This window comes from Dermochelys coriacea, chromosome 2 (assembly GCF_009764565.3).
Source record: "Dermochelys coriacea isolate rDerCor1 chromosome 2, rDerCor1.pri.v4, whole genome shotgun sequence".
NCBI classification, from domain to species: Eukaryota; Metazoa; Chordata; order Testudines; family Dermochelyidae; genus Dermochelys; species Dermochelys coriacea.
In genome coordinates, this window is record NC_050069.1 from 147458203 (window position 1) to 147485932 (window position 27730).

Below are 27730 nucleotides of genomic sequence, written 5' to 3' on the forward strand. Positions count from 1 at the left end.
AACGATCTTCAACAGCCTTTAGGAGCTTTTCAGTTCGAAATTTCTCAAAGTCTTCCTTCAACTTCATTCGTATGAGCTTGCAGAGAAGGGAGTACTCAAGCCTGTCATTGCCATTTCTTTTCATTTTCCTCCTCTTCCCCAATAAAGTTTTTGTATTCTCTGAGATTCTTCCACTAGCTCTTCTTCATCTTTCACACTCAGCTGATTTCACACACTGTTTCAGTCTCTTACTGAAGTTCTCATAATCATCATCACAGTCATCCAGGAAGCTCCAATCTTCCCTCGTCGAAAGCTACCAATTGGTGCCTTCTGTTCGCCATACACAGCACCTTTTTCTCCACCTTCACAATGAACATGAGTCTGGCTCTCAGTAGGCGATAGGGTGAACAGACATCCTGATAAAATCAGGACTGTCCCGATTTTTAGGTCTTTGTCCCATGGGACGACCAATGCACGGTTGGGATGCCATTTGTCCTGATATGAGGCTTTGGCCATTCCGGCCGTTTTTTTTTGTCTGTTTGCTTCCCCCATGTGTCCGGATATTTTCTTCATTTCATCTGGTCACCCTCGTAGGCGATGATCAATATCTTGCAGGAAAAATCAATATCTAGCAAAAATATTACTTTGGATTTTTAGCTCAAAAACACATTTTCCCCCTCATTTTCTTACAAATGTTTCCTAATTTTGTGTGATAAATCACTTTTTAAAAATTATTTTGTTAGCTGAAATCTGAATATTTTCATTTTTTAAAAGTGTTAAATTTCAATTTTTGAGAAAAATTGACTGACAGTTTTTTCAATTTTTAGTCAAAATATCAAATTTTTTCTCAATTTTTATTCTTATGAGATAAATTGATTTTTGTTCAACTCAATTATTTTCCATCTCTTTCCATTTTTATGTGAAAAATGACTTTTTTGACTTTTTAGCTGAAAATCAAGTTTTCCCCTTTTTGTTTTCAAGTTTTTTTCATTTTTTTGGGAGAAATTAATTTCTTGGCAGATTTTTCCCCATTTTTAGCTAAAAAAATCGATATTTTTAATTTTTTCCATTTCTTTTAGCAATTTTTTAATTTTTGTTTTTAGCTGAAATATCTATTTTTTTTCTTGTGCAAAAATGTTTTTAATTTTTTTCATGAAAAAATGTCTTTTTTCAATTTTTGCTGAAATATAGTTTTTTCTTTTTTCTTTTTGAATTGCTATGTGAAAAATGAAATTCTGGAAAGTCTATAAATTTTATTTTTATACCAAATTTTCAATCTTTTTCATGTGAATTTTTACATTTTTTAGTTATGTTTATTTTTTATTTTTAATGATTTTTTGAGGTTTATCAACATTGATAATTTTTTTTGCAATGTTTATTGTTAGCAGAAGTATAGATTCTGCTCTTTTTTGCATTTTTTATTTTTAGCTGAAAAAACAATTCTTTTCCATTTTTTCCATTATTCATCTTCAGCCAAAAATGGATTTTTTTCCAAATTTTTTTTTAACAAAAAAAAGCTTTTTTCCATTTTTGTAGGACATTTTTGAGTTTATGCTATTTTTGAGTTTTTCACAATTTTTATCCTGATATTTGTGATAAAACAGATTTTTACCTTTCCCCCAAATGTTTTGTTTAATTTATTGAAAATATTGATTTCCCCCATTTTCTTGCAAAAAAGTTTTTAAAAAATTGTATTAGAAAAATCATTTTTAGGACTACATTGATATTTAGATGAAATATTTTCCCCTTTTATACAAAAATTGGAGACTTTTAAGCAAAAAATGGACTTATGCAAAAACATTCTGTTTTTTATGGCTTTTTCCCATTTTCTTACATTTTTTACATTTTTAATGCAAATCAACTTTTTAGCAAAAATTTCAATTATTAGATAACATATTTGTTTTTGTTTCTCCTCTAAATGTTATTTTTGATTTTATTCAATAAATCAACTTTTGGCAATTTCCCCTCCCCCCTCCCCTCAGTTTTTAGTGGAACAATCTTTTATTTTTTCCAATTTGTAGCAGAAATATCTTTTTTTTTATTTTTTTTTCAGTTTTTTCTATTTTTGTGGAAAAAACTGAGTTTGTATTGAAAACTTTTTCTGTTTTACCAAAAAATGATTATTTTAATTTTTTCATTTATTTTGAATTGTAGCTGAAAAAAAGCATTTTTTCCATTTAATTAAGTTTAGTTTGACTAGTCAATTTTTTCAGTTTTTATTCAAAAATCCAATTTTTAGCATGTTTTTGTGATTTTTAGCAGAGATTTGTTTCTATTTTCCAATTTTTTTAATGCAAAAAAATCAGCTCTGGCAAATTTGTTTTTGAGTTTTAGCCAAAATATTATTTTTCCTGGTTTTGGAGATTAAGATTCTTTTCCATGAAAAACTGACTTTTTAGCTAAAAAAAATTAGTCAAAAATTTGTTTTTCGTTTTATTTTTAGCCAAAAACCAGGTCATTTCCATTTTTATGTCAAAAATCTTTTTTTTTAATTTATGCCAAATATTAATTTTGTGGCAAAAATAGTTTTTGATTTTTAGTGGAAATATCAGTATTTTCCCACTTTTCACAAAATTTCTTCTGGAGTTCTTTTATGAATAATTGACTTTTTGGCAAACAAACAAAAAATTTGAAAAGATGGCTTTTTTTCAATTAGCCAAAAAGTCTATATTTTTTTCATTCCACCCCATTTTAAAAATTATTTTTATTAGATAAGTTGACTCAGGATATGGATGAGACAGTGGTATTGGGACTTAGGTTGATTAGAAACTGGGGAACCTTTTGGAAAAGGATAATCCTGCATAGGAAGTCTAGGCTCCACCAAAACCAAAATGGAACCAGATTGCTATCTTTTAAAATGAAAAACATTGTAGAGGAGATTTTAAACTGAGGCTGGGGGGGAACTGAGAGGTGTAGAGGAGCACACAGTTTGGACAGAGACAGCCCTTGGAGAGGATTTATTAAAGGGGATATTCTATATTCTAATAAAAAAGAGAGAAGAGAAGATGATGCCGTACAGGTAGAAACTGAAGAGAAACAGTAAAATGAAAAATAATCCCATTCAATAACACAAGGCCAAAAGAATTAAGGCCAATAAGAAGGTGTTTTTAAGTTTAATTGGAACAAAAAGAATTCTAACAATGGTATTGGTCCATTACTAGATGGAATGTTAGAACTAGAAATAACAATGGAGAAGTGTTCAATAAATATTTCTGTTCTATACTGCGGGGTGGGTTGGGGAACTGATGGTGTAGCATGATGATGATAGCACTCTTTTTCTATTCCAAGTAATTCAGGAGGATGTTAAATAGCAGCTATTTTACTGTCTGCATGATATTTTAGTTAAAAAAACTGGAATACAAATTTAACATGGCACACATTCAATGAATTAAAAACTTGCTAACCAATAGGTTTCAAAACATAATTGTAAATAGGGAATCATCTTTGAGCAGTTATCTCTCTAGTGCGGTCCAAGAGGGATCTGTTCTTGGCCATATGTATTTTTATCAATCACCTGGAAGAAAACACAAGTCATCACTGATGCAATTTGCAGATCACACAAAAACTGGGAGAGTGGTAAATAATGAATAGGATACGTCATTGATTCAGAGCAATCTGGACTACTTGGTAAGCTAGGTGCAAACAAATAATACACATTTTAATATGGCTAAATGTTAATGTATACATCTAGGAACAAAGAATGTAGGCCAGAGTTACAGGATGGGGGACTCTATCCTGGGAACCAGAGACTCAAAATATGATTTGGGGATAATGCTGGGTAACCAGCTGAAGTTGAGCTCCCAGTGTGGTTCTGTGGCCAAAAGTGCTAATGAAATTCTTGGATGCATAAACAAGGGAATCTGGAGTAGGAGCAGATAAGTCCTTTTACCTCTGTATTTGACACAGATGCGACTGCTGCTGTAGTATTGTGTCCAGTTCTGGTGTCCTCAGTTCAAAAAGGATATTGATAAATTGGAGAGGGTTTAGAGAAGAGCCATGAGAATGATTAAAGGATTAGAAAGCATGCCTTATAGTGATAGACTGAAGGAGCTCAATCTATTTAGCTTAACAAAGAGAGGGTGAAGGGGTGACTTGATCACAATCTAGAAGTACCTGTAAGGGGTTATCACAGAAATGTGATAACAGAGGGTTCTTCTAGCACATAAAGTTATAACAAGATCTAATGACTGGAAGCAGAAGCTAGACAAATTTAGACTACAAATAAGGTGCACATTTTTAACAGTGAGTAATCAATCATTGGAATAATTTAGCAAGGGCCACGGTAGATTGTCCATTACTGGCAATTTTTATATCAAGATTGGATTTTTTTTAAATGATATGCTCCAGTTAAAAAGGAATTTTTGGGGGAAGTTTTATGGTCTATGTTAAATAGGTCAGTCCAGATAATTGCAATGGTCCCTACTGGCCTTAGATATATACTGCATGTTATTATTGTTGATATTACATATTATTTCTCTCTTGGTACGTGACTAGAAATTCCAAGACAGCAACTATATCCATTTGTTATTTCTAAGAATTATTTCCGGTTAATAGTTACCTTCCATCTCACAGAGAGAGCTTATTGCCACTACTTGGGCCAGGTACATTTGTCATTTACTTAACTTTCAGATTATGTAAAATATGGTATCGTAGGATTTTCAGATAACAATGCTTCAAAAGGGGAAAATATAAATAATTGTGATTTAATTATATCATAACAACGTTTGGAAATACAAATGTAATCTTCAAAGACATGCTATGTTTTGTAAGAATGTGTAAACGGTCAAAAATGACTTTAAATAAATCATAAGTATGTTACAATATTCATAGTCATAGAATTTGAGATCAGAAGGGATCACCAGACCATCTAGTCTGACGTGTATATCACAGGCCACCAACACCACCCAGCACTCACACACTAATCCCAACAACTAAAATTAAACTAAGGCTATGTCTACACTACCACTTATGTTGGTAGAAAGAAAAGGAGTACTTGTGGCACCTTAGAGACTAACAAATTTATTTGAGCATAAGCTTTCGTGAGCTACAGCTCACTTCATCGGAATGCATCCGATGAAGTGAGCTGTAGCTCACGAAAGCTTATGCTCAAATAAATTTGTTAGTCTCTAAGGTGCCACAAGTACTCCTTTTCTTTTTGCGAATACAGACTAACACGGCTGCTACTCTGAAACCTGTCACTTATGTTGGTATAATTTATGTCACTCAGGGGTGTGAATAAGCCACGCCACTGAGTGACGTAAGTTACACTGACCTAAGCACTGGTGTAGATAGTGCTATGTTGGAGCTTCTCCTGCTGACATAGCTGCCCACACTCATTGTGGGTGGATTAATTAAGTCAACAGGAAATCTGTCTCCCGTCGGCTTAGAGCGGCTACACTAGAGAGTTTACAGAGATGCAGCTGCATCAATGCATTATAGTCCTCAGGAGACTAAACTATTAAGTGCCACAAGCAGAGAATAGAAGGGATGGAGGTGCATTAATGCCCAAGGGCCCTGCAATGGAAACTGATTAACTGAGATGTACCCAGACAATTCTGGCAATCAGTCTGCACTCCATGCTGCAGTGGAAGGCCAAAAACTTCCAAGGTCATTGCCAATTTGCCCGGGGATGGGGGGGATTCTTTCTTGTTCCCACACATGATGATCACAAACAAATAAATTATAACTATATAACTTCAAGTATATTAATAATTAATATTGTAATAAACTGCATTTCTGACTCTGTGTAGGAAGAGGAGGGGTGCAGTTTTTAAAATTCCTAGCTATATGATATGAATTAGCTTCTGGACATGCTATGCAATATTTTCTAGTTGTGTAGCTCCAAAGTATTTTTGAAGACTGGTAATCAAAATCCCCTCTTCTTTGAAATGTCTGTGTTTACTTAGGGAAATTATTGGTGTTTTCCTCTTCCATTAGAAAACTGTGAACTATATAGATTAAAAAAATAAAATAATAAAAACATAATAAAACAAATACCTATGGATGGGTATAATAGTCTAAGCAGGGTTTTAATTTTTATTAGTCACTCTATACAGGGAAGGTTTTTCATCTAATCACATATGTGGTAAGAATTCTACCCACTCTATTTGGCATTACTCTTCATGAATTATTTGCATCTACATCTATTTATATTACATGGATTGACTTAATTTAGCTGTGTTTTGCTTTTGTTTATTTAATGTAACACTTTATGTCATTTGGTCCTGCATTGGATTCAACTTGTGAAAAATTCTGTATGTTCTTGTAATTTTTATTATTCACCAGTCTTTTTTGTCAATAATTTTATATTTAAATTTGAAACAATATACGTGACATCAATCAAATTACTTGGTTTGTACTTAAAGTACAAAGTATTGTGTATCTTCCCCATCAACTGTTTTTCACACGAGTATCAACAAGAATGTGTAGCACAGACAGTGGTTTCAGACAGTTTTATTTATTCGTGAACACCTACAAAGAGAAACATTGTCATTTCTAAACATTTACAAAAGTTTTTCGTATAGAGATAAGATAATGATCTTGCAAATATTTTATTACAAACAAAAAATAACCTTAGAGTAATTTAGGATATCTATATCTGGCAAGTACTTATGCTGTAATACCAAAATGTTCTTTTCATAATGACAGGTTTCAAAGTAGCAGCCGTGTTAGTCTGCATCCGCAAAAAGAAAAGGAGTACTTTTGGCATCTTAGAGACTAACAAATTTATTAGTCTCTAAGGTGCCACAAGTACTCCTTTTCTTTTTGCAAAATGTTCTTCTAGCCATAATTCATTTTCTTAATGTTCATAACTATTAATTTCAAGGATTGTGACTTTCATAGTTGAAAAAAAAATACTTACTAAGTTAAAAGCCATATTTGCATACACTGAAAAATGCTGCACTTCGATGTGTACCCCTAATTCTTATTAATGGCTAGAGTAGCTTATGATATTGCGTCCAAGAGACGATGTATTTCTTTCTGCTATTTCAGAACAGATATTTTCTACATTCTTTTAGGTACATATTCATAACACCACCGTGCACTTCAAGCAGAGGTGTGGTTGTCTGGCTGGCCGGAAGAGGAGGGCAATGCTTTCTGGCATTTTCTGGGGGGAGGAGGGGAGACGTAAGACTGCTGGAAGAGCAGTCAGCGTGCTGGATGACTCACCACCTAGTAATGGCGAGGTCTAAAAAGATCAGCATGGGCTTGGCCACTCAACTCTTCACCTGAAACAGGCTGGGTAGCATCCATCCTCCCTCCCTCATTATGTAACAAATATGCTGGGTGTATAGCTATATCTGCTGTGGGCACTATGCTAGCCGCCCTGCTAAGGGGGGCTGGGAAGGAATTTTTCCCGTATCACCATATTGGGCAGGTGCAGTGGGGGGCTTTTTGCCTTCCTTGCAGCAGGTTCAGGTGGGCTCTGTTCATGCACAGCATGTCAGGCTGTAGGCCATATGTCACAACTCTTTATTTAACTGTATAGAGGATGTTCAGTGCAGGTACTCCATAAATTAAGGCACAAAAGAACAGAAAAATGGCCTGGAAAAGGAATTAAGGAGAGGTGCTTGGTAATTGAGCAAGTCAGGGGGCAGTTGGGGACTCCTATGATTGGTACAGCAGGGAGCCAACACCCCCATCATCATAGTCCACCTTAACCCCTCCTCTGAGGGGGGTGGTCGTTAAGGTCCCAGCAAGGGAATTGCGGAGGGATCTGGATGAAAAGCGGGACTTGGAAGTCCCCCCGGAATTGGCTGGAATTGGTAAGGTCCTGGCAAGGGAATTGCTGGAGGGACCTTGATGAAAAGGGGGGGAGCTGGTGGAAACCCCTCCTTCCCCCCAAAAAAAATTTTGGCTGGAATTGAAGGGTCCTAGCAGTGGATCTGTTGGAGGGACACACATTTTGCACCTGCACTGCACATTTTTTATCCGCCGGGTTAGTCCCAGACATCTATCTAAGAATAAAGTTGTGGCCTAATTAAACCCCTATCTAATATCTCCTGTCATTCTTTTGGCCTAGCCAGGCAATGAATATTATATCAACACAATCTTTCATCACACAGTTTAGTAAACATAATTTCTTTAGCTGTTTAATTATTTTTGGAAATTAAGTCTGTCTCATGTATTGAGTGGTATTGATTCTCTTTTACGTATACATTCAGATTCATTCTGAAATAGTGTTGCATCACTTCATATTTTTGCAAAAATAATTTTTTATATACTATGATAGCCATTATAGCTATTATTACAAGGAATCTAGGATGTGTGTTTCAGTTATAATATTGAATGAGTTTTGGTACATATAACTACTCTACCGCATACTCTAATATTCTAAACCAGAGAACTGAAAAGAAAGCATAAAACAAAAAATGTGCAAGTTTAGACATACTGCAGCAAAACTATTGAAGATATCTTTCAAAACAGGGCCTGGAAAGTACATCATTTACTTCTAAGGTTGCTATAAGTGTGTGTAAAAATATTTCTTTATAGAGACTATAAACAGTAAATAGTATTGTACAAACAAAACAAAATGTAAAATGAGTTGATAAGTAGAATATTTCTTTAATACATTTTATAAGCCATTTTTATCTATGATTGACTATATACTTCATCGATGAAATTTGTTGAAAAAATGATTTAGCTGAAATGCTTACTGAAAATATATTGGCAGATCTATCATTTAAAACATGAAATTATGTTCCCTGCACAAAATAACAAACATATTTTATTTTACACATTGCACTTTGTCTTTAGTGTAATTATGCCACATCCCTTAAACTAGTATAATCCCTAGGTGCTATTGCAGTATTTGTGGCCAGAAATTTTCAGAATCAAGAAAGCAGTTACAAATAGTTTTAAGATGTAATTTATAAACTTAATTTTATGGTCAGTCACAATGCACAGAGGTGTATTATTAACAAAAAGTTGAAAAATACTATATAAAACAAATATTTACAAATTTAATAGTTTACTCCCAATTCAGTTGGCAAAGAAATTCTTCATTTATGTATTTTATAAAAAAGGTCAGTTTTCAGAAAATCAGATTTTTTTTCAAGAAATAAAAATAATAAAAAGAAATAGGGTGACTGTCCCTGCATTTAATTTAAAGCAGAAGACTACACTTAACTGGTCAAAGCAAGCCTTCTTATTTCCCACACTTCAGTTTTATCATTTGAATTTGATTATTGCATGGCGTGTGTCGAAAATTCATCACCCATCACAAGGCAGAATCATAGACATAGGATATATAAATGCCCTACTGTCCCTATTCTCTTCCTCATCACTTGCTATATCCATCATCTAAACAGGAGATAGTTAAAATTCTCGAGTCCTGGTTTCAGTTCTCAGGCTGCTCCAAAATGCAATAGCCCCCAGGGAGCCATTCACTAATCCTGGGATCACTGAATACAGCGTGCTACAAACATGAAAGAACTGTGTGTGAAAGGGTAGGTAGAATACCTTCACCTCCATTTGGAGATTATTCTTACACAGCAGCGGTGCAAAGGGGATCATACATATTTTTTTATAACTTAGTAAAGTCAGCAAAGTTAAAGTTTAGATAAACATACAAAAAAGGTAATTTAAAAGAATTATAGTAACAAGGAGTCCAGTGGCACCTTAAAGACTTACAGATTTATTTGAACATAAGCTTTTGTGGGTAAAAACCCCACTTCTTCAGATGCATGGAGTGAAAATTACAGATGCAGACAAATATATTGATACATGAAGAGAAGGGAGTTACCTCACAAGTGGAGAACCAGGGTGGATGTAGTCCACTCCCAATAATAGATGAGGAGGTGTCAATTCCAGGAGACTCAAAACTGCTTTTGTAATGAGCCAGCCACTCCCAGTCCCTATTCAAGCCCAAATTAATGGTGTTAAATTTGCAAATGAATTTTAGTTCTGCTGTTTCTCTTTGAAATCTTTTTCTGAATTTTTTTGTTCAAGTATAGCTACTTTCAAATCTGTTATAGAATGTCCAGGAAGATTGAAGTGTTCTACTGGCTTTTGTCTTTAATAATAATAATCCAAAATTTTCCACCAAAGCAGACAGATCATTGATGATTTTGGTGTGAGGCCAGCTCTAACGTCACACTGCCATACACAGATGAGGGCCCGCGGCTCAAGTCTAACATTTCACACTAGCAAATTTTTAATTTCAAAAGACCACCCCCACATCCCACTCCCAAACAAATTATTTAGCATCAGCTTAATATTTATACATTCAGCTCCAACACAAAATGAGTATGGGGTATGAAGACTGCAGAGGAAAACGGATTAGGGCTTAAGCTGATTTCAGATTTCAAGGCAGAAGTTCTTCAGACCATATGTGTGTCTTCATATGTTAGTCTTTAAGGTGTCACTGGACTCGACTGAATGCATCCGATGAAGTGAGCTGTAGCTCACAAAAGCTTATGCTCAAATAAATTTGTTAGTCTCTAAGGTGCCACAAGTACTCCTTTTCTTTCTACTGGACTCATTTTTGTTTTTGTGGCTACAAACATGGCTACCCCTGGATACTTGTCACCATGCAAAGAATTATAGTAGTTAGTAATGGCTAATTTGTGAATTTTTATTTAACCAATTTTGAAAACAGGTAATTCCTTCAAATTCCTTTTATGTCAAATAATTAAATATGTCAAATGTTTGTACATATTTCTGAATCAATATGAACCAGGAGACCGAAGATTGAAACTGTGATCACAACAGTTACAGATGCACCACAGCAGCATTTGTCAAGAGGACAAAATAAAAAGACGAGGGTTTCTTGTCTGAAATATTTCATATTTTGTTTATAAACTTGGAAGGTTTTAACATAATTTAATAATCCTTTTGGAGGAGCAAAATAATACAATTAATGTTACTAAAAATGCAGATGTCTGTTTTTTCTCTGATTATGCACATTTAAAACATTAGTTACTTCATCTACCATAAAAATTACATTTCCCTTCTTGGATCTCACACCAAGATTGCTTAAAAAAATACCCTCCTGATATTCAGCATTTATTTAATACTACAATATATAAATTTCTTCTTTAATGATAAACCTATGTAGTAAATAATTTCAGATAGGTTACTTTGAAAGAAAGCAAAACACATGATCAGAAGATTCAGCTGGTGCATCATTTCAAGTACACAGGTAATTTCATTTCAACTGTTCAAATTACCGCAGTTAATCTTTTCATATTCTGTAACAGCATTAGGAGTAAATGGTGATCACTTCACGTCCACCACCTCGCACTAAGAGAACTCTGTTCAGACCTTCTGTCAAAACTTCCAAAAACTCCATGTCTGGAGGACAATCAAGTCAAGGTTTTAAGATTATAGACAAGAAATAAAACAACCTTTAAACATAATACTAAAAAACCCTTAATAAATTGTATTCCTGCATCCAAAGTGAAAGTGCAGCAGCTGCATCCAATAACTTGCCTGAAGCACCTAACACATTCATCTTTCATGAAGTGCAGCCACAACCATTTTAGGTCCCAGCTTGCAAAAAGCCTGACATCTCAGATCAAGAAGAAGTAATAAAGGTTGGGATCTATGTAGGCACCCCAGAAGTGCTAATAAATAGATAAAATTGGTATTAAACTCTATTATTTTTTCTAAGCATTTTAGATAAACCAGAATATGAGTGTTACCATTAAACAAAGACAACATTTTCCCCCACTAATTTTGGTTTCATGAAAACAGATTTTGCAAGTGCTGGTTTTAAAGGCATAGTTCTCACTATTTAAAATACAAACAAAAAAGCCACAGTACAGACAAAAAAAGCACACAGCCCCTATATACATATAAACAGATATACACATGCTCATTCTACTCATTCATATCAATTACAACTTTAATTTATGCAATTGTTGATCTATATGATATTGTTACTTTTTTGTAATATAGAATACTTCACCATTAAAACAATATAGCATAGGATACAGTTTTCATCCCCTTTTTTGTTTTTAGGAGGTCCAGGCATATTCAATAAAACTAGCTGAGCATCTTGTGATTTATTTAATATGACTCCATTGAGCTTCACAGCAGTGTGCATTCTTCTCACATTTGACTGATTCCTAGTACAGAAACAAACTTTTCTACAGTAAAAATGTTATTGTAACCAATAACTATTTTAATCTGTACACCATAGATAAATTTGTGAACTATGATAATTAGCTGAAAATGTCATCCTTGTAATAGAAGATGCCTAAAGGATTAAACTTAGATCTCAGTACAACTTGATTTCTATAATTATAGTTAATCATTTATTAAAAAATCAAGTCCAGTTTTGATGGTTTATGAAAGAAGAGCTATAATTTTTAACTTAAAATTGGTAATACTTTCCTTCAAAATGAAATGAAATCTAAACATGAGTACTGCTTTCAGGACAATTTCCTTGTAAGTGAAATTTAAGCCAGGGAGTGGATATAGATTGATAGAGATTCCTAGAAATCTAATTGAGGGAAGAATGCAAAACAAGGATTTATAATGGAACTTCAGACACAATCTTTGTTATATTTCAGAGTAGTAGCAATGTTAGTCTGTATTCGCAAAAAGAAAAGGAGTACTTGTGGCACCGTAGAGACTAACACTCTCCTTACAGCGTGTATGATAACACCCATTGTTTCATGTTCTCTATGTATATAAATCATCTCCCCACTGTATTTTCCACTGAAGGCATCCGATGAAGTGAGCTGTAGCTCACGAAAGCTTATGCTCAAATAAATTTGTTAGTCTCTAAGGTGCCACAAGTACTCCTTTTCTTTTTGTGAATCTTTGTTATAGCATTTCTGAATGCATTGTAGCAAGACTTTGCAGACACAGTGGGATTTCCTTTAAATTCCTTTCAAAATCCTAGCATAAGTTAAATGACAGTAATGCATCCGATGAAGTGAGCTGTAGCTCACGAAAGCTTATGCTCTAATAAATTTGTTAGTCTCTAAGGTGCCACAAGTACTCCTTTTCTTTTTGCGAATACAGACTAACACGGCTGCTACTCTGAAACCAGTCATACTATAAAATCTTGGAACGAAATTCAATGCATAATGGGAAACTATATGAGAAAGTAGCAAAGTGGTTAGTTGTTGGCAATAACACCAAAGACACCTTATTTGTTAGTCTCTAAGGTGCCACAAGTACTCCTTTTCTTTTTGTGAATACAGACTAACACGGCTGCTACTCTGAAACCAAAGACACCACCAGTCTTAGCACTTAGGACGGAACAATCTCATGCACTGCTACAGACTAGGGACTGAATGGCTAGGCAGCAGTTCTGCAGAAAAGGACCTAGAGGTTACAGCGGACAAGAAGCTGGATATGAGTCAACAGTGTGCCCTTGTTGCAAAGAAGGCTGTATAAGTAGGGGCATTGCCAGCAGATTGAGGGACATGATTGTTCCCCCCTATTCAACATTGGTGAGGCCTCAGCTGGAGTACTGTGTCTAGTTTTGGGCCCCACACTACAAGAAGGATGTGGAAATATTGGAAAGCGTCCAGCGGAGGGCAACAAAAATGATTAGGGGACTGGAACACATGACTTATGAGGAGAGGCTGAGGGAACTGGGATTGTTTAGTCTGCAGAAGAGAAGAATGAGGGGGGATTTGATAGCTGCTTTCAACTACCTGAAAGGTTGTTCCAAAGAGGATGGATCTAGATTGTTCTCAGTTGTAGCTGATGACAGAACAAGAAGTAATTATCTCAAATTGCAGTGGGGAGGTTTACTTTGGAAATTAGGAAAAACTTTTTCACTAGGAGGGTGGTGAAGCACTGGAATGCGTTACCTAGGCAGGTGGTGGAATCTCCTTCATTTGAAGTTTTTAAGGTCAGGCTTGACAAAACCATGGCTGGGATGATTTAGTTGGGGATTGGCCCTGCTTTGAGCAGGGGTTGAACTAGATGACCTCCTGAGGTCCCTTCCAACCCTGATATTCTAAGATTCTATGATTTAGTCATTCTTTTAATTAATCTCACAGTGGTTTTGTTATGACATTTTTTCTCCTGGTTGTTTGTCTCTGTCTTTAGAAATAAGTTATATGGACAGGCTTCTGAGTTCACTGGTGTGAAAAGATATAGAAATGGACATAATGGATACAATGACCAGATATCAGAATTTATCAGGGTATCTTGGGTATTGCAGAGCTGTTCCATTTTTCTGAGTGGCCCTATTGAAATCAGTTTTGTCCTGGCTTCAATAAAAATTATTAGACATCTTGGGTGATTTCCACTGTGCTGCTCAGTGACTCCCTCTAAGATCTTTGTTTTGGGTGCTATCAAACTAATAAAATTAAGATTAATTTGGATACAGATTTTTTTAACCTGAAGGATTCACTTCATTGTTTACAATTCTGTGGAAGTAATTATGGTAGCTAGACGATGACAAAGTGAGAGAGAGCGAGAAATCAAAGATCATAGAGAAAGAGCTACAAAGTCAGCAACAAAAGACAGAATTTGGTGTAAGGTGGAGGATGTCTTTTAGCACTTCAAAACAGAGGAAACACAAGAACAAAGAGAGGAGGAAAAGTAGAGTACTTCTAATGGCTCCAGCGGGGTGGATAAACTCCCTCTGGACAGCTTCATGATCTGGTTTTATGAATCTGTTGATAAATTGATTTGCTTCCTATAGCCCAAATGAGTATTTTTGTGTGTGTGTGTGTGTGTGTGTGTGTGTGTGTGTGTGTGTGTGTGTGTGTGTGTGTGTGTGGTTGTATTGTACAAGGAAATCTACAGTTTACCAATTGGGAAATGCAGGCTTTTTGAATAATACAATTTTTTAACAAGTCTCAGTCTCATTTTTTTCAGCCCACAGTGCCATACAGTACCATAATCATAATTAAAATTTTTAATCATACATTCAGTATTTTAAGAAGATAATTAGAAAAAATGAAGGTCACTTATTTTGCAACCAAATACTGCCAGGTTTTTAATGAAAGTTTTTGCAATTGACTACATTGACCATCATTTTTGAGAAACTTATTGTATACTATGAATTACTCTGAAATAAAAAACTGATAAGGTATAGGAACTCAAACAGAAAAAGCCGACAGGAAATGCTATGCTAATTATATTCACATGCCAAATCACAATATGTGCACAATATGCATACTGTAAATCATGGGAAGCAACTCTTTAAAGGAAACATGCAATAATAATAATAATAATAATAATAATAATAATACACAAGAACCAGGGAACACAGCCTAAATTAAATCAGATTTGACTTACAGATTTCCCCATTCTCTACATGGAAGAGAAACAAACATGAAAATACATTGCTTTATGCTGTTTGATACATTTTTAAATATAGTAACTTTAACTGATAAAACACTGTACAACTTTTGTGGTTTGAATTAAACTTTCTCTCATTGAGAAGTAGTATAATTTTAGAGTTCTAATATATAAATAAAAAATGTCAATCTATGTTTTTGCATGAATCAAAAGGTCTGCTACCAGAAAATAATTTAAAAAACAACAATTTTAAGTAAAATATAAGTCAGTCTCTAGTACAGCTTCTGAAGAGAACAGTATTTTAAAGTAAAAGTCTATCATAACCAAACTGATATTCTGCATTTATAAGAGGTAAAAATTTCCAAAGAAAACAGGCTCCTAAGTAACAAAAGTTTCATTTTCAAGAACATCTAAGTTCATTTGACTTTCAGTTTTACCTATTATTACTAAAGGTCAGCTCTTACAAACTTACACATCTACACAGTAAACAACCCCACCCCTCCATGGCAGTGAGTCTCAAGAGCCCAGGTCAACTAACTTGAGCTTGCAATATGGGGCTAAAATAGCAGTGTAGATGTTCCTGCTTGAATGAGAGACTGGGCTCTGAAACCTAGGATGGAGGAGGGTCTCAGAGCCTGAGCAAGAATGTTTATACTGCTATTTTTAATCCCATAGTGCATGCCCAAGTCAGATGGCCTGGGTTCTGATATTCCCTGATGCAGGAGTTTTCTGCAGTGTCGGCACATCCCTAAGCTACTGTCTTGCCACTTACATATGTGGGGAAAACCCTGGTACTTGGGTAGAATCTCATTGACTTCTGAGGGCACAGGGGTCCACCAATCTGTTGCAACTCACAAGAGTGGGGCCTAAGTCTGTTTAACTAGAGTAGATGATTGAATGAATTTCTTAGAGCAATATTTAGCATCTTCTTTATAGTTATTTTCAATTAGAACATTATACGTGTAATATGACAAATGTAAAATGTAAAAAAAGGCTTCCTCTAAAGCACGGATACAAGTAATGCAAATGTATCAGTCACCCAAATTAGCACTTATTGCCTCAAACATTAGCCTCCTCTATGCTTCACTTAGGGCCTCATCTTGTAAAAACGTATGCATGTAAATTCTGCCATTGACTTCAGTGGCACTACTCCTGTGTATAAAATTACTGGCATGCATACGTTTTTACAAGATGGTGCCTCAAATAATTCCAGAAAAAGGATAAAACCAGAAACTTATTAAAATCACATTTGTACTTACGGCTTCATGTTGAAGATATCTTTAAAACCTGTTATATTTGTTTCTCTATTTTTGTGCTTTTCAGCTATAAACTTTTCTTTAGTCCAGGTCATTTGCACTTTTTCAGGTGTAGCAGCAACAGTATCACACTTAGCAACCGCTGCTGAATGGGATGCCGTGTTTCTGTCATGTATTAACTGAGCCTGAAAAAAAATAAATAAAGAGAACAGGTCAAAATATAGTAGTTTTAGAGAGACAAAGAAATTTAAATCACTGATCTGCACAACCTAAATCAATGGGAGTTGACAGACTTTAATTGGAGCATGATCAGCCCCAAGAGGTTTACAAACTATGATACCTTACGCTGAAAACACATGCTTAACTTTACCATTGAAGCCAACAGAACTACTCAGATGCATGAAGTTATTCATGTGTGTTTACTGGGGTCTAATTGAGAGGCTTATTTTTATAATTAAAACTAAAGACAATTTGCTCTAATGAAAATTTTAGTCCAAATTACTGTGCAACTTTAATTCTAATTTGAAGATTTTCCTGGGAATTTCCATATGTTTAAAAAGATGTTTTTCCAAGCTGTGATTAGGGTACCCATTAAGAGTGAAAAGAAGACCAAAAATATATCTGCAAATACTTTGCACTAAGTAGCACTAGCAGAGATATCAGAAACAATTAACACTGAATTGGTATCTGAAATAAAAAAAATCAATGTCCCTGTTTAGGACAGCAATAATGTCCAACTGTCTTTCATTGTTATGGAACAGAAGACATTTACAATCGATTATATTAAAAAATGCAAAGGGAGGGAATATTTTGTGTTAGATACTTGGATTTTATTACATTGCTTAAATGGAAATTAACACAAATATGCCCACAGTGTCTAAAGTATGTGGAATATAAAGGAACACTAATGTAATGCCACAAACTAGGATACCCATCTTTGGACATAAACATTTAAAGTGCCATATTTTCATCATAATCGAACTAATAAAGAAATTGATGAGTGACATTTATAGTGTAAAGATTCAGATATTTCGCCAGAATTATACAAATAGTGTTGCTCTCTATTTTTGATAAGATAAAGTATATCTTTAAGGGGAGTTTGCACTCCAACAGTGAAATTGACTTCAGGAGGGCAAGAATTTCATGCCAGGTTTCTGACTAAATGGACTTAGAGATGCTTCAGCACTGGCTATATGCTGCCAGATACATGATAGACTTCTAAATGCAATTTTTATTTTAAATATTTTGAAGGAGTAAAATATGTTTCTCAATCAAACTCCTCAAAATCTAGAAATTACTTAAATGAGAAGGGAGAAGTTGAAGATATCTTTGATAATTTTCTTGAGATTTTTAGAAATTCCAGACATTACTTCTCAGGAAAATCTATAAATGAGAGAAGATGTAATATAGTGACAGTTTGTAATAGCAGGTAAATACACAAAAGATAGTGCCGTGATAATAAAAATAAATCATAGTAGGTAATACTAAAATCTAAATTTCTTGAGGATTGTTTCCAGACAAGAGAAAGGAGAAGACAAAAAGATTGTTTTCTATCACATGACAACCCACATCAATTTTGTTTAACCACAATTATTTATTTATAGGAGGAAAATGGGCAAATGTTTTGTAAAAAGTTTGAAAGCTTTAGAGAAAAAAATCTGCAATTTCATTTCCAATCTTTAGTATTACATTTTCTAAAGTGGCACTGCAAGTGTTATAATGAGAATGGAATATCCAGTCAGTATTACTTCAGACTACCTCTTCTTCTGGATTGTCATTAGGCAGCAGAGCCTGTATATCTTGACCAATGGAATGTGGACTAGAGTAGCTTTTTCTTCTGACTAAGCTTTGAGACTCATCAGTGATGCTCTGAATCTGGGACATGAAGGTCACCAAGTACAACCAGCATACAAAAAAAGGATATAATTAATAATGCAACTCAAATAACAATTTGTCTTTATTTAAATAGCTGAAAGTGGGAGTATTCTGAAAACAGATACAGATGTCACTATGTAATTGTGCTTGCCTTTTACAAACATGGTGCTCATTTGCACAAATTAGCATAGCGATGTATTTCTAAAATTTGATTTGAAGCACTACTTTTAATTTAAAAGAAACAGGGATCAAAGAGTTATTTTGTACTCAAACAAGCAGACTGTACACAAAAGGAAAAAGCTATTTACTTCAATAGAAGGTCACACATGTAAAAACCTAACTCCATAGTAAGTTAATGAGTTTGTTTTCTTGGTAACAGACAAGAATTTTTACACAAACCCAAAAATAATTTTAGAAAGAACTCACACACACACAACATGTACTGAACAGCCAAACTCAAAAACCTGTAATAAGATTACTAAACAACTATTGATATATGTTCAGTTTAAATTTAGGTTTTGCCAAGATATGTTGAATATATTGTGACAGGGTCGGGCCAGATGGCTATAGGAGAGTAATCCTATTGGGATCCGGGAAGTGGGCGGGTGAAGCCCGTCCACTGCTAAAGGATCCCCCCCAGCCTAAAAGGGGGATCTACAGGACCTAGATACCAAAACATTCCAGGGGACAATTAATGAAATAACAGGGACAGGAGCATGGTCAAAGGGTTAAACAAAGGGAATCGGACTGGGACACCGAGCAGAGAACCCCAGACAGCGCCCACTGCTCCTCAAAGGCGTCAAGGGAGTCAGAGGACGCCGCCCAGAAGAACTCTGCCTGGATACGTGAACAGACCGAGGATAGGAAATAGGCCCCACAGTCACAGGAGACTCCATCGGCCAACCTCCTCACTCTGGTTTTATAGATGGCCATTTTAGCTAGGGCCAGGAGGAGGTTGACCAGAAGATCCCATGACTTTGTGGGGCCTCGGATAGGGAGTCCACAGATCAGAAGGTGAGGGGAAAAGTGCAACCAAAAGCATAATAAAATCTTGGTGAGGATCCGGAATAGGGGCTGCAGCCTGGCACACTCCAGGTATGTGTGCGCCAGGGTTTCCCTCATGCCGCAAAAGGGGCAGATGTCTGGGATTGAGGTAAACTGCGCCAAGAACACGCCCGTGCTCACGGCTCCGTGAAGGAGCCGCCAACTGACATCCCCGGTGGGCCTTGGAACTAAGGTGGAATAAAGGCTGGCCCACTGAGGCTCCTCACCCTCCAAAGGTGGAAGGAGGTCCCGCCATTCTTTATCGGGGAGGGACACGAGGGTGAGGACTTGAAGGGTGTGGAGCACGAGTGTGTATAGATGTTTTCTTGGCGCAGTTTGAAAGCAGACCGGCTGCATCTTGTGCAGCTGACTTACAGTGAAGGGGTCGGTTGGGTCCACGGGGCACGGGTCCAATTAAAAGGTCCGGCGGGCCTGGAGTAGAGGGTGGGCGGGGCATACCCTCATGCAGGACCTGGTCGAGATAAACCCAAGCAGCGGGCAGCAAAGCGGCCTTCACCCTCCTGAAGTATGCGCCGGGGAGTACAAGGTCTGGAGAGCCCCATGCGCTGAGCGAGCATTAGGGGATCCAGCCAGTCTCCCCGGTCATAGTCCAGGAGGTCTCTGACTCTTGTGACTTCTGCCAGGACCAAACTCTGGCGCACCAAGTGGGACTCTGCCACCTGCACATGGAGCTAGAGGTTGTGTAGCTGGGGCTCCGCAAGGAGATCTGCCCCCTCAGTGGCCGCCACGGACCTGGTCATTGAAAACAGTTTCCAGGTCCGGAGGAGGTCCTGGTAGAAGACTGGCAGCCCGGAGAGGTCTCGTGGAAGACCTCTCGGATGGAGATAAAGGAGCTGCCGGTCGTATCGGAGCCCTTGGAAGCGGCGCAGGAAGGCGTGTGCCAGTATGCTCCACGCCGGACTACCTGCACCATAAAGGAGCCTCTGCAGGCCTGGAGATGGAAGACATGGACCTGAGTAAGCAGACATTTCAGGCCCTGCCCTCCCTCCTCCAGGGATAGATGGAGAACCCCTACAGGGACCCAGTGCAGTCCTGACCAAAAGAACTCCAGAATCGATGTCCGGAGGTTGGCTAGGAAACCCGGGGCTAGGACCAGGGTGTTGAGCTGGTACCACAGCACGGACAGGAATAGTTGATTAAGCACCAGCACTCTCCCTTGAAGAGAGAGGCACCAGAATAGTCCTGTCCATTTCTGGAGCCGCTCTGTCACCCCGCCCTCTAAATTCTGCCAGCTCTCTGGTGGAGAGGGTTGCGTGGCAGAAAGGTAAATGCTGAGATAGAGCAGTGGACCCACGCTCCACCAGATGGCCTGAAGCACAGGTGGGAGGGAGCTCGCCTGCCACCAGTCCCCTACCACCAAGCCAGAGCTCTTGACCCAGTTGACCCATGCGGAGGAGGATGCCAAATAGATGGCCAGGCAAGCCTCCACCCGCGCCAAGTCGCCAGGGTCCTGGACCATGAGGAGCATGTCATCAGTGTATGCCGACAGGACCAGCCACAGCTCCAGCTCCCACAGCACCAACCCTGTCAACCTCCTTCGGAGGAGACAGAGGAAGGGCTCCATCGCCAGAGCATACAGCTGGCCCGAGAGGGGGCACCCCTGCCATACTCCTCGCCCAAAGCTGACCAGTTCAGTCAGGGTCCAGTTGAGCCTGACCAGACACTCTGCGGAAGCATACAGCGCCAGGAGAAAACCCACAAACTGGGGTCCGAAGCCAAACGCATGCAGAGTGCTCAGGAGATACCCGTGATCCACCCTGTCGAACGCCTTCTCCTGATCTAAGGACAGGAGGGCAAATGACAGACCATCCCTACACCCGAGTTCCAAAAGGTCCCGGACCAGATATAGGTTGTCGAAGATGCTGCGGCCCAGGATGGTGTAGGTCTGGTCTGGGTGGACCACGTCCACCAGCACGGATCCTAGCTGCAGCGAGATTGTATTTGCCACGACTTTGTAGTCCGTGCTGAGGAGCAAGACGGGACGCCAATTTCGTAAATCGCGGAGGTCCCCCTTCTTCGGCAATAAGGCGAGCACAGCTCGCCTGCATGAAAGAGGGAGGACCCCACTCTGCAAAGACTCGGCCCAGACGGTGACTAGGTCTGGGCCGAGGACGTCCCAGAACACGCGGTAGAACTCCACGGTCAGCCCGTCGATGCCTGGAGATTTATTGGTGGGCATGCAACGGAGGGCTTCTGAGAACTCGGCCAGAGTGAGAGGCAGCTCTAGCCGGTCTCAGTCGCCCGTGCTGACAGTCATGAGTATGTCCCAGAGCACTCTGCAAGCGTTAGGATTGGTCGGATCCGGGGAGAAAAGGCTTGCGTAGAAGGCTCTCGCCCTCCCACACATCCCCACCGGATCCATGAGGGGGGTGCTGTCTTCTGCCAGAAGGCAGGTGACATGTTTCTTGGCCCCCCTCTTTTTCTCCAGGGCGTAGAAGAAGCGGGAGCCGCGATCCATCTCCTGAAGGAGACGGATGCGGGATCGAACAAAGGCACCCCAGGCCCGATGGTCCTTGAGGGCCCGGAGCTCCTCCCGCTTCTCCCGGCACACTCCGCAGAGGGGCGGATCCTTGGGGCTGGCGGCCAGACGCCTCTCCAGCTCTAAGACCTCCCGTTCCAACTGCTCTATCGCCATATCCCTCTGTCGGCTGGCGCCCAGGGTGTAATCACGGCAGAAGAGCCGGGCACACACCTTCCCTAGGTCCCACCAACGCCGCACCGAGGGAAAGACACACCGCTGCCCTCAGCAGGCCAGCTCCCAGAAGGATGCCACGAAGCCCGCATCCTCCAGCAAGCTGTTGTTGAAATGCCAATAGGCCGGCCCCGGCCTCTCCGCGCAGAGGGAGGCCGTCATGGTGGCTAAATGATGGTCAGAAAATGGGGCCGGCCGGATACTGGAGAAGTGGGCTTGTGAAGGATGGAAGCGTGATAAATAAATGCTGTCCAACTGGGAGTGGCTCGACCGATGGGCCTCCACCGGACAAAGGTGAACGTGGAAGTGACATCCGGGTGGTGATCGCGCCAGACATCCACCGGGGAGTGGTGTTCGACTATCTCCTAGAGGATGGCAGTAGCGGCTGGGCTCTGCTCGGTCCCTGAGCGGTTCCGCTCCTCGAGGGTGATGTTAAAATCCCCTCCCAGGACCAGGCACTCATGAGGATCCAAGGTGCCGAGGAAGGCGGACGCCTGCTGATAGAATTGCAGCTGCTCCGGGCTCGCTGCTGGGGCATAGATGTTAACAAGGTTGACTACGAGCCCCTCCATGCGGACCCAGAGGTGCAGCAGGCGGCCTGGCACAACCTCGGCGACCCCCAGCACCTCGGGCCGTAGGTCAGGGGAGAACAGGGTCGCCACTCCAGCCGTACGAACTGTGAGATGGCTAAAATAGACCCTGTCCCCCCAATCCAGCCACCAGCTGTCTTTGGCGGTCGGATCCGTATGGGTCTCCTGCAGGAAAACCACAGAGTACCCCCCCTCCTGAAGGAAGGGGAGCACCTGAGACCACAGAGACCCATCCTACAGCCACGGGTGTTCAATGTTGCGATGGTAAAAGGTGCCATGAGGAGGGCTGGGGGGGGGATCCTCACCGGCAGGGACGCTTGCGGCTCCTGACAGGCCGCGCAGCAGTCCGTGACCTACCCCGTAGGTGAGTAAGGAGTCACGGAAGAAGCGGACCTGCTGGTAGGCTGCGGCGTCCTGCCTCCCGGTCCTTTTACCCTCCCCCATGAGGGCCCTTGCGGCCCGGAGGATTTGATGAAAATCCCCCATCGCTGGAGAGCAAGCTGGACTTTATTGCGGGAGCCATGGACATCTTCTAAAAACTCCCGCAACTCCTCTCGCAGAGCATGGGGGGCTGGGGTTACGGTCTCCTGGTTACTCCCCGACGGTGCCCTTGGTACAGCCCCGTGGCCTACCGAGATGGGCAGACAGGGTGCGGACCCCCGACGTGGCTCCTGATGGGTTGGCGCCACTAGGCCCACTTCGAACCCTGGGGCGATGGGGGCGGCGGAGGGAGGATAGCAGCTCCTGGTGGGTCGGGACGGGTAAACACAAAGGCCGCTCCCTGGGGGTCATCTATTGAAAAAGGGAAGGAGACAGCCCCAGGGGCGGCAATAACATCTCGGGAGGTGGACGGGATAGGGACAGGGGCATGGGAAGGGTTAGAGGCAAGATTCTGGGCGGGGAGAGGGCTCTCAGCGATGCCGGGCGCAGGCTCTATGGTGGATTTGGCAGCCACGGCATCAGGAGGTGGACTCTTTTATGTAGGGCCCCCTCCCAGGAAGGAGGTCGAATGCTCCTCACCAACGAGGGGTGCCCCTGGTGGCTCGGGTCATGGCCGCGTGGCACTGGCCGTTACCTCAACAGGCTTGGTGGCCCTCAGTGGGTTGCCATCTGCAGCCGGGTTGATGGAGGAGTCCAGGGGCTCCTCGGAGGTGGGAGCAGAAGCAACGGTTAGGGGGAGGGAGCATGGGGAAAGGGGGGCTGGAGTGAAGTCACCCACATCGCTGGCGTAGGGTCGTCCTCCCCCTGGGTGACCGGGGTCAGACCCAGGGCCTCGATCTCCTCATATATGGACGGGAAATCATTTTCCGCCACCCCGGGATTCTCCCCGCCGCACCTGATGCGACGGTCGCCTCAGGGCACACTGAGGTTTCAGATGGCACCAGGGCAGGGGGGGCTCCCTCAGGGGCCTCGGAGGGGAGGGACTCCCGTGGAGGGGAGATACTGCCTTCCAGTGCTGCCACGTCTTCCCCAGCCGGCACCGGTGGATGGAACACACCCGTGGGTAAAGCGGAAGGCTCGGCATCAGTGCCCCCCTTCCTGGTCTTCTGGGGGGCCTCCGCATCCGATGGGAGGAGCGGAGCTCAAACCTTCCGCTTGCCCCACTTCCCCTGGACTAGGGCCAAGTCCTCCATGGCATCATCCGGGGGCTGGCTAGCAGGGGTCGTGTCAGGGGGCAGAGGCGATAACGGTGGGGCAGCACAAGGGAGGGAAGATTCCCCTTGGGACGGGCCCTCTCCCATGCCCGGCGGTGTCCCTGCCACAGGCCTGCCTCCTCCACAGGCCCCGCCAGATTGCAAGCAGTGGGGGCAGGGCTCTCCCACTCATCTGGGCATAGTTGGGGAGGTGCCCCTTGAGCCCGAGTGGGAGCAATGGTGGACTGGGAAGGAGGAGGGGTGGTTTCAGGCACCGGGCAGCCAGGGGCGCTGGCGATGACGGGGCCAGTGCCCTGCCGGGGCTTGGGAGTCCTGGATGCCCCTCCTTGCCAGGCCAAGGGGCAGTCCCTCCAGACGTGCCCCATGGCCTGGCAGAGGTAGCACCAGGCCTCCCCCGTGGAGTAGTGCACCCGGTAATGGGCCCCCTGGTAGGAGACTAGGAAGGACCCCTCGAGCGCCTCTCCGTCACGCGCCACTGGCGGCAGTTGAAGCTGCACTTGCCGGCAGAATGAGAGGATGTGACAGAGGATGGGGTCTTTGCAGCCCAACGGGAGAGGGCTGTTGACAGAGATGGGTTTCCCCAGGGTAAAGAGGGCAGGTAACAGGGTGGCATTGGGAAGAAAGGGAGGGACGGAGGTCAGGACCAGGCGGACGCCCAGGTCCTCTAGCGGCTCCAGGGGGACGAACACGCCCCCTACTGCCAGGCCCTTCTTCACCGCCTCCTGGGCGGCGGCCTCCGATGCTAAGAAGAAGATGACCTTGCCATACATTTTGGAGGCCGCCACAATGGCCGTGGGCCCCACCACCCTCGCCAACGCCTGCACATAGGTCTCCACATAGGGCGAGGTGGGCACCAGGAGGCAACGGACGCCGTGCTTCCTGGTCATGGTGGGAAAGGGGCCCCAGCCGCTATAGATGGTAGTGGAGACGGTGGGCGGGGGAGATGACATAGCGGCAGGTGGGGGGGCTGCTGCCACCTGGACGTACGCCATGGGGGCCGGGAGAGGGACACCCGCAGAGCTGGTGGAGGGAACAGCGGGGAAGGATGCCGTGGCCGATGGTGGGGCCAGGGCATTGGGGGCAGCCCCTGCCATGGAGGGCCTCGTCTTTTTAGCGGGGCCCTTCCCTTTCTTCTTACCCTGGCCCTTCCCGCCGGCTAGGGGGGCTCCCCCAGAATCTGAGGGGGAGAAGGACATGGCAGCAGTGGAGGTCATCCCGGTGCCCGTCGCTGCTGGCACCCCAGCAGGGGCAGTGGCAGATGGTTTGGCAGCGGCGGTAGAGGCTTGGGGTGTGACAGAGGGGCAGGCAGGGGAGGGGCAGCTCAGGCTGCTGGAGGAGCCCCACCCATCTCATCTCCCGCCATCATGAGCAGGAAGGGAAGGGGAGACACCAGAAGGAAGAGGAGAGAGGGGAAGCAGGTCGACCACTCCTCCTCGCTAGGCTGCAGGCAGGGGAGGAGGGCACCAAAAGGGGTGGGCTGGAGGGGGGGGTAATCAGGGGTTAGGGGTCAGTCGCTAACACGGGGTGGAATTCCGGCTTCTCTTGCTGCACTAGGGGAGGGGGGGATACAACAACATTGGGGGTGCATTGAAGAGGGTTGAAACTAAAATGGGGAGTGGCACAAGCGCATGGGAGGGGATATGGGCGCATGGAGCAAGGGGCTAAGCGGGCTAGATTTAGGGCAGGGAAATCAAGGGGCTAGCTTCAGAGGCTGGGGCAGGGCAAACAAAAAAAGGCTGCAAAAGGAAATGGGCAGGGCAGGCAAATAAACTAAAGCTAGTAAGGGGGGACTGGGGCATAAGCTGTGAGGTAGGCAGACCGGGGAGGGGCAGGGGGGTATGTGCACCCACGTGCGCTTGCACAATGTCTGTTTAGGCTGGTTGCTGCTTCTGGGCCAAAGGGTGGAATCAGGGCGTGGCAAGCCAAGCAAGCAGCTGAGTCCAGAGGCAGGAGCTGAGGCAGATGGTATACAGCCAGTGGGGGTGGTGGAGGGGGCACCGGTGGTGGTAGTAGTGGTGGGGGTTGAGGGAGACACAGATGGATCGGGGGGCAGCTCCATGCCTATACCCCCTGGGTCCCTGGAAACACGGTCAAGACCCCCACCACAAGAGCAGTTTGAAAGTTACTCAGTCTTAAGGCCCCCTCCACGGTGGTCTGCAAAGTATCTAGTGCTCCCCCACTGGTAGATGGTCCTCTCCTTTTCTTCCTCAGGACTTCAGCAGCTCCAAGAACTCCAGGTGGTGATCCAGGCAAGCAGAAAGGACCCCTCTCAAGTGGTGGTGGTGGTGGTGGTGGTGTCCAGAGCAGCAACAGCTGCGGCTGGGGTCCCTCACTGCCCCGCTCTGGGGAGCGGGCCAGCAGGCCCCCCCGCAAGGGGCTGCAGTTGAAGCAGTAGCAGCACCCGGGGTGGGGGGTCCAGCAGCCAGCCAGCATCCAGGTAGCAGAGAACGGGGGGAAGGGTGGTGTCTGGCCCAGCCAGAGGAGCAGCTAGAGCAGCAGTCACAGCAGGGAGAGCCCAGGGCCTAGCAGCAGCAGTCCTCTCCCTCCTTCTTCCTCCAGGCCAGAGGGATGCAGGAGTGCAATAGAAGGGAGAGATATTGGTCCCACGTTAAGCAGGTCCTTTTCCCTGGGTAAGGGAACAGGGAAGATTCCAGAACAATCAGGACCCTTCTGGAGACAATTAAAACAGGCTGATTAGAACACCTGCAGCCAATCAAGAAGCTGCTAGAATCAATTAAGGCAGGCTAATCAGGGTACCTGGGTTTTAAAAAGGAGCTCACTTCAATTTGTGGTGTGCGTGTGAGGAGCTGGAAGCAAGAAGCACTGAGAGCTGAAAGTGAGAACATGGACTGTTGGAGGACTGAGGTGTACAAGCATTATCAGACACCAAGAGGAAGGTGAGGATAAAGAAGGTGTTGGGAGAAGGCCATGGGGAAGTAGCCCAGGGAGTTGTAGCTGTCACACAGCTGTTCCAGGAGGCACTCTAGACAGCTGTATTCCACAGGGCTCTGGGCTGGAACCAGGAGTAGAGGGCGGGTCTGGGCTCCCCCCAAATCCTCCCAGCTCCTGGTCAGACGTAGGAGTCATCGACCTGGACTGTGAATTCTGAAAAACGGCCAAGCTGAGGGCAGCCGTGAAGCTCCAAGGTGAGCAAATCCACCAATAAGCACAAGACCCACCAAGGTAGTGCAGGGACTTTGTCACAATATGAACACCTGACTTTGTGGTATCAACTTAAAGCACAAGGAGCTTATCAACCACTTGGGACCTGGGAATCACTAGACAATCCTGACCTCACCTCTCTACCATAATGACCTACCTATTTTCTCTCCCAACCTACCCATTCCTTCCAAATTCTTAGTACTTATTATACTCAACCTCAGACCTTTATTTGTTTTA

The 27730-nt window shown here is 42.7% G+C and overlaps 1 protein-coding gene and 1 long non-coding RNA gene across 3 annotated transcripts in view; one reads left to right on the forward strand and one right to left on the reverse strand.

The window, feature by feature from the left end:
* The first annotated feature begins 300 nt into the window (after positions 1-300).
* Positions 301-7627, forward strand: LOC122458833. The gene is made up of 3 exons (XR_006279114.1): positions 301-311; positions 3784-3787; positions 7471-7627. It is a non-coding gene; the product is annotated as an uncharacterized LOC122458833 (long non-coding RNA).
* A 2425-nt stretch (positions 7628-10052) lies between these two features.
* Positions 10053-27730, reverse strand: part of SLC12A7 (solute carrier family 12 member 7) — a 328393-nt gene continuing 310715 nt past the window's right edge. Inside the window, exons 22-25 of one of the 2 annotated variants that reach the window (XM_038392944.2) lie at positions 16458-16639; positions 15196-15210; positions 11917-12050; positions 10053-11274 (exon numbers count right to left, since the gene is read on the reverse strand). In XM_038392944.2, coding sequence (XP_038248872.1) covers positions 11183-11274; positions 11917-12050; positions 15196-15210; positions 16458-16639 — 423 coding nt within the window. In that variant the 3' untranslated portion in view covers positions 10053-11182. The remainder of the gene's footprint in view (positions 11275-11916; positions 12051-15195; positions 15211-16457; positions 16640-27730) is intronic. The other variant, XM_038392945.2, reaches the window with a different exon arrangement.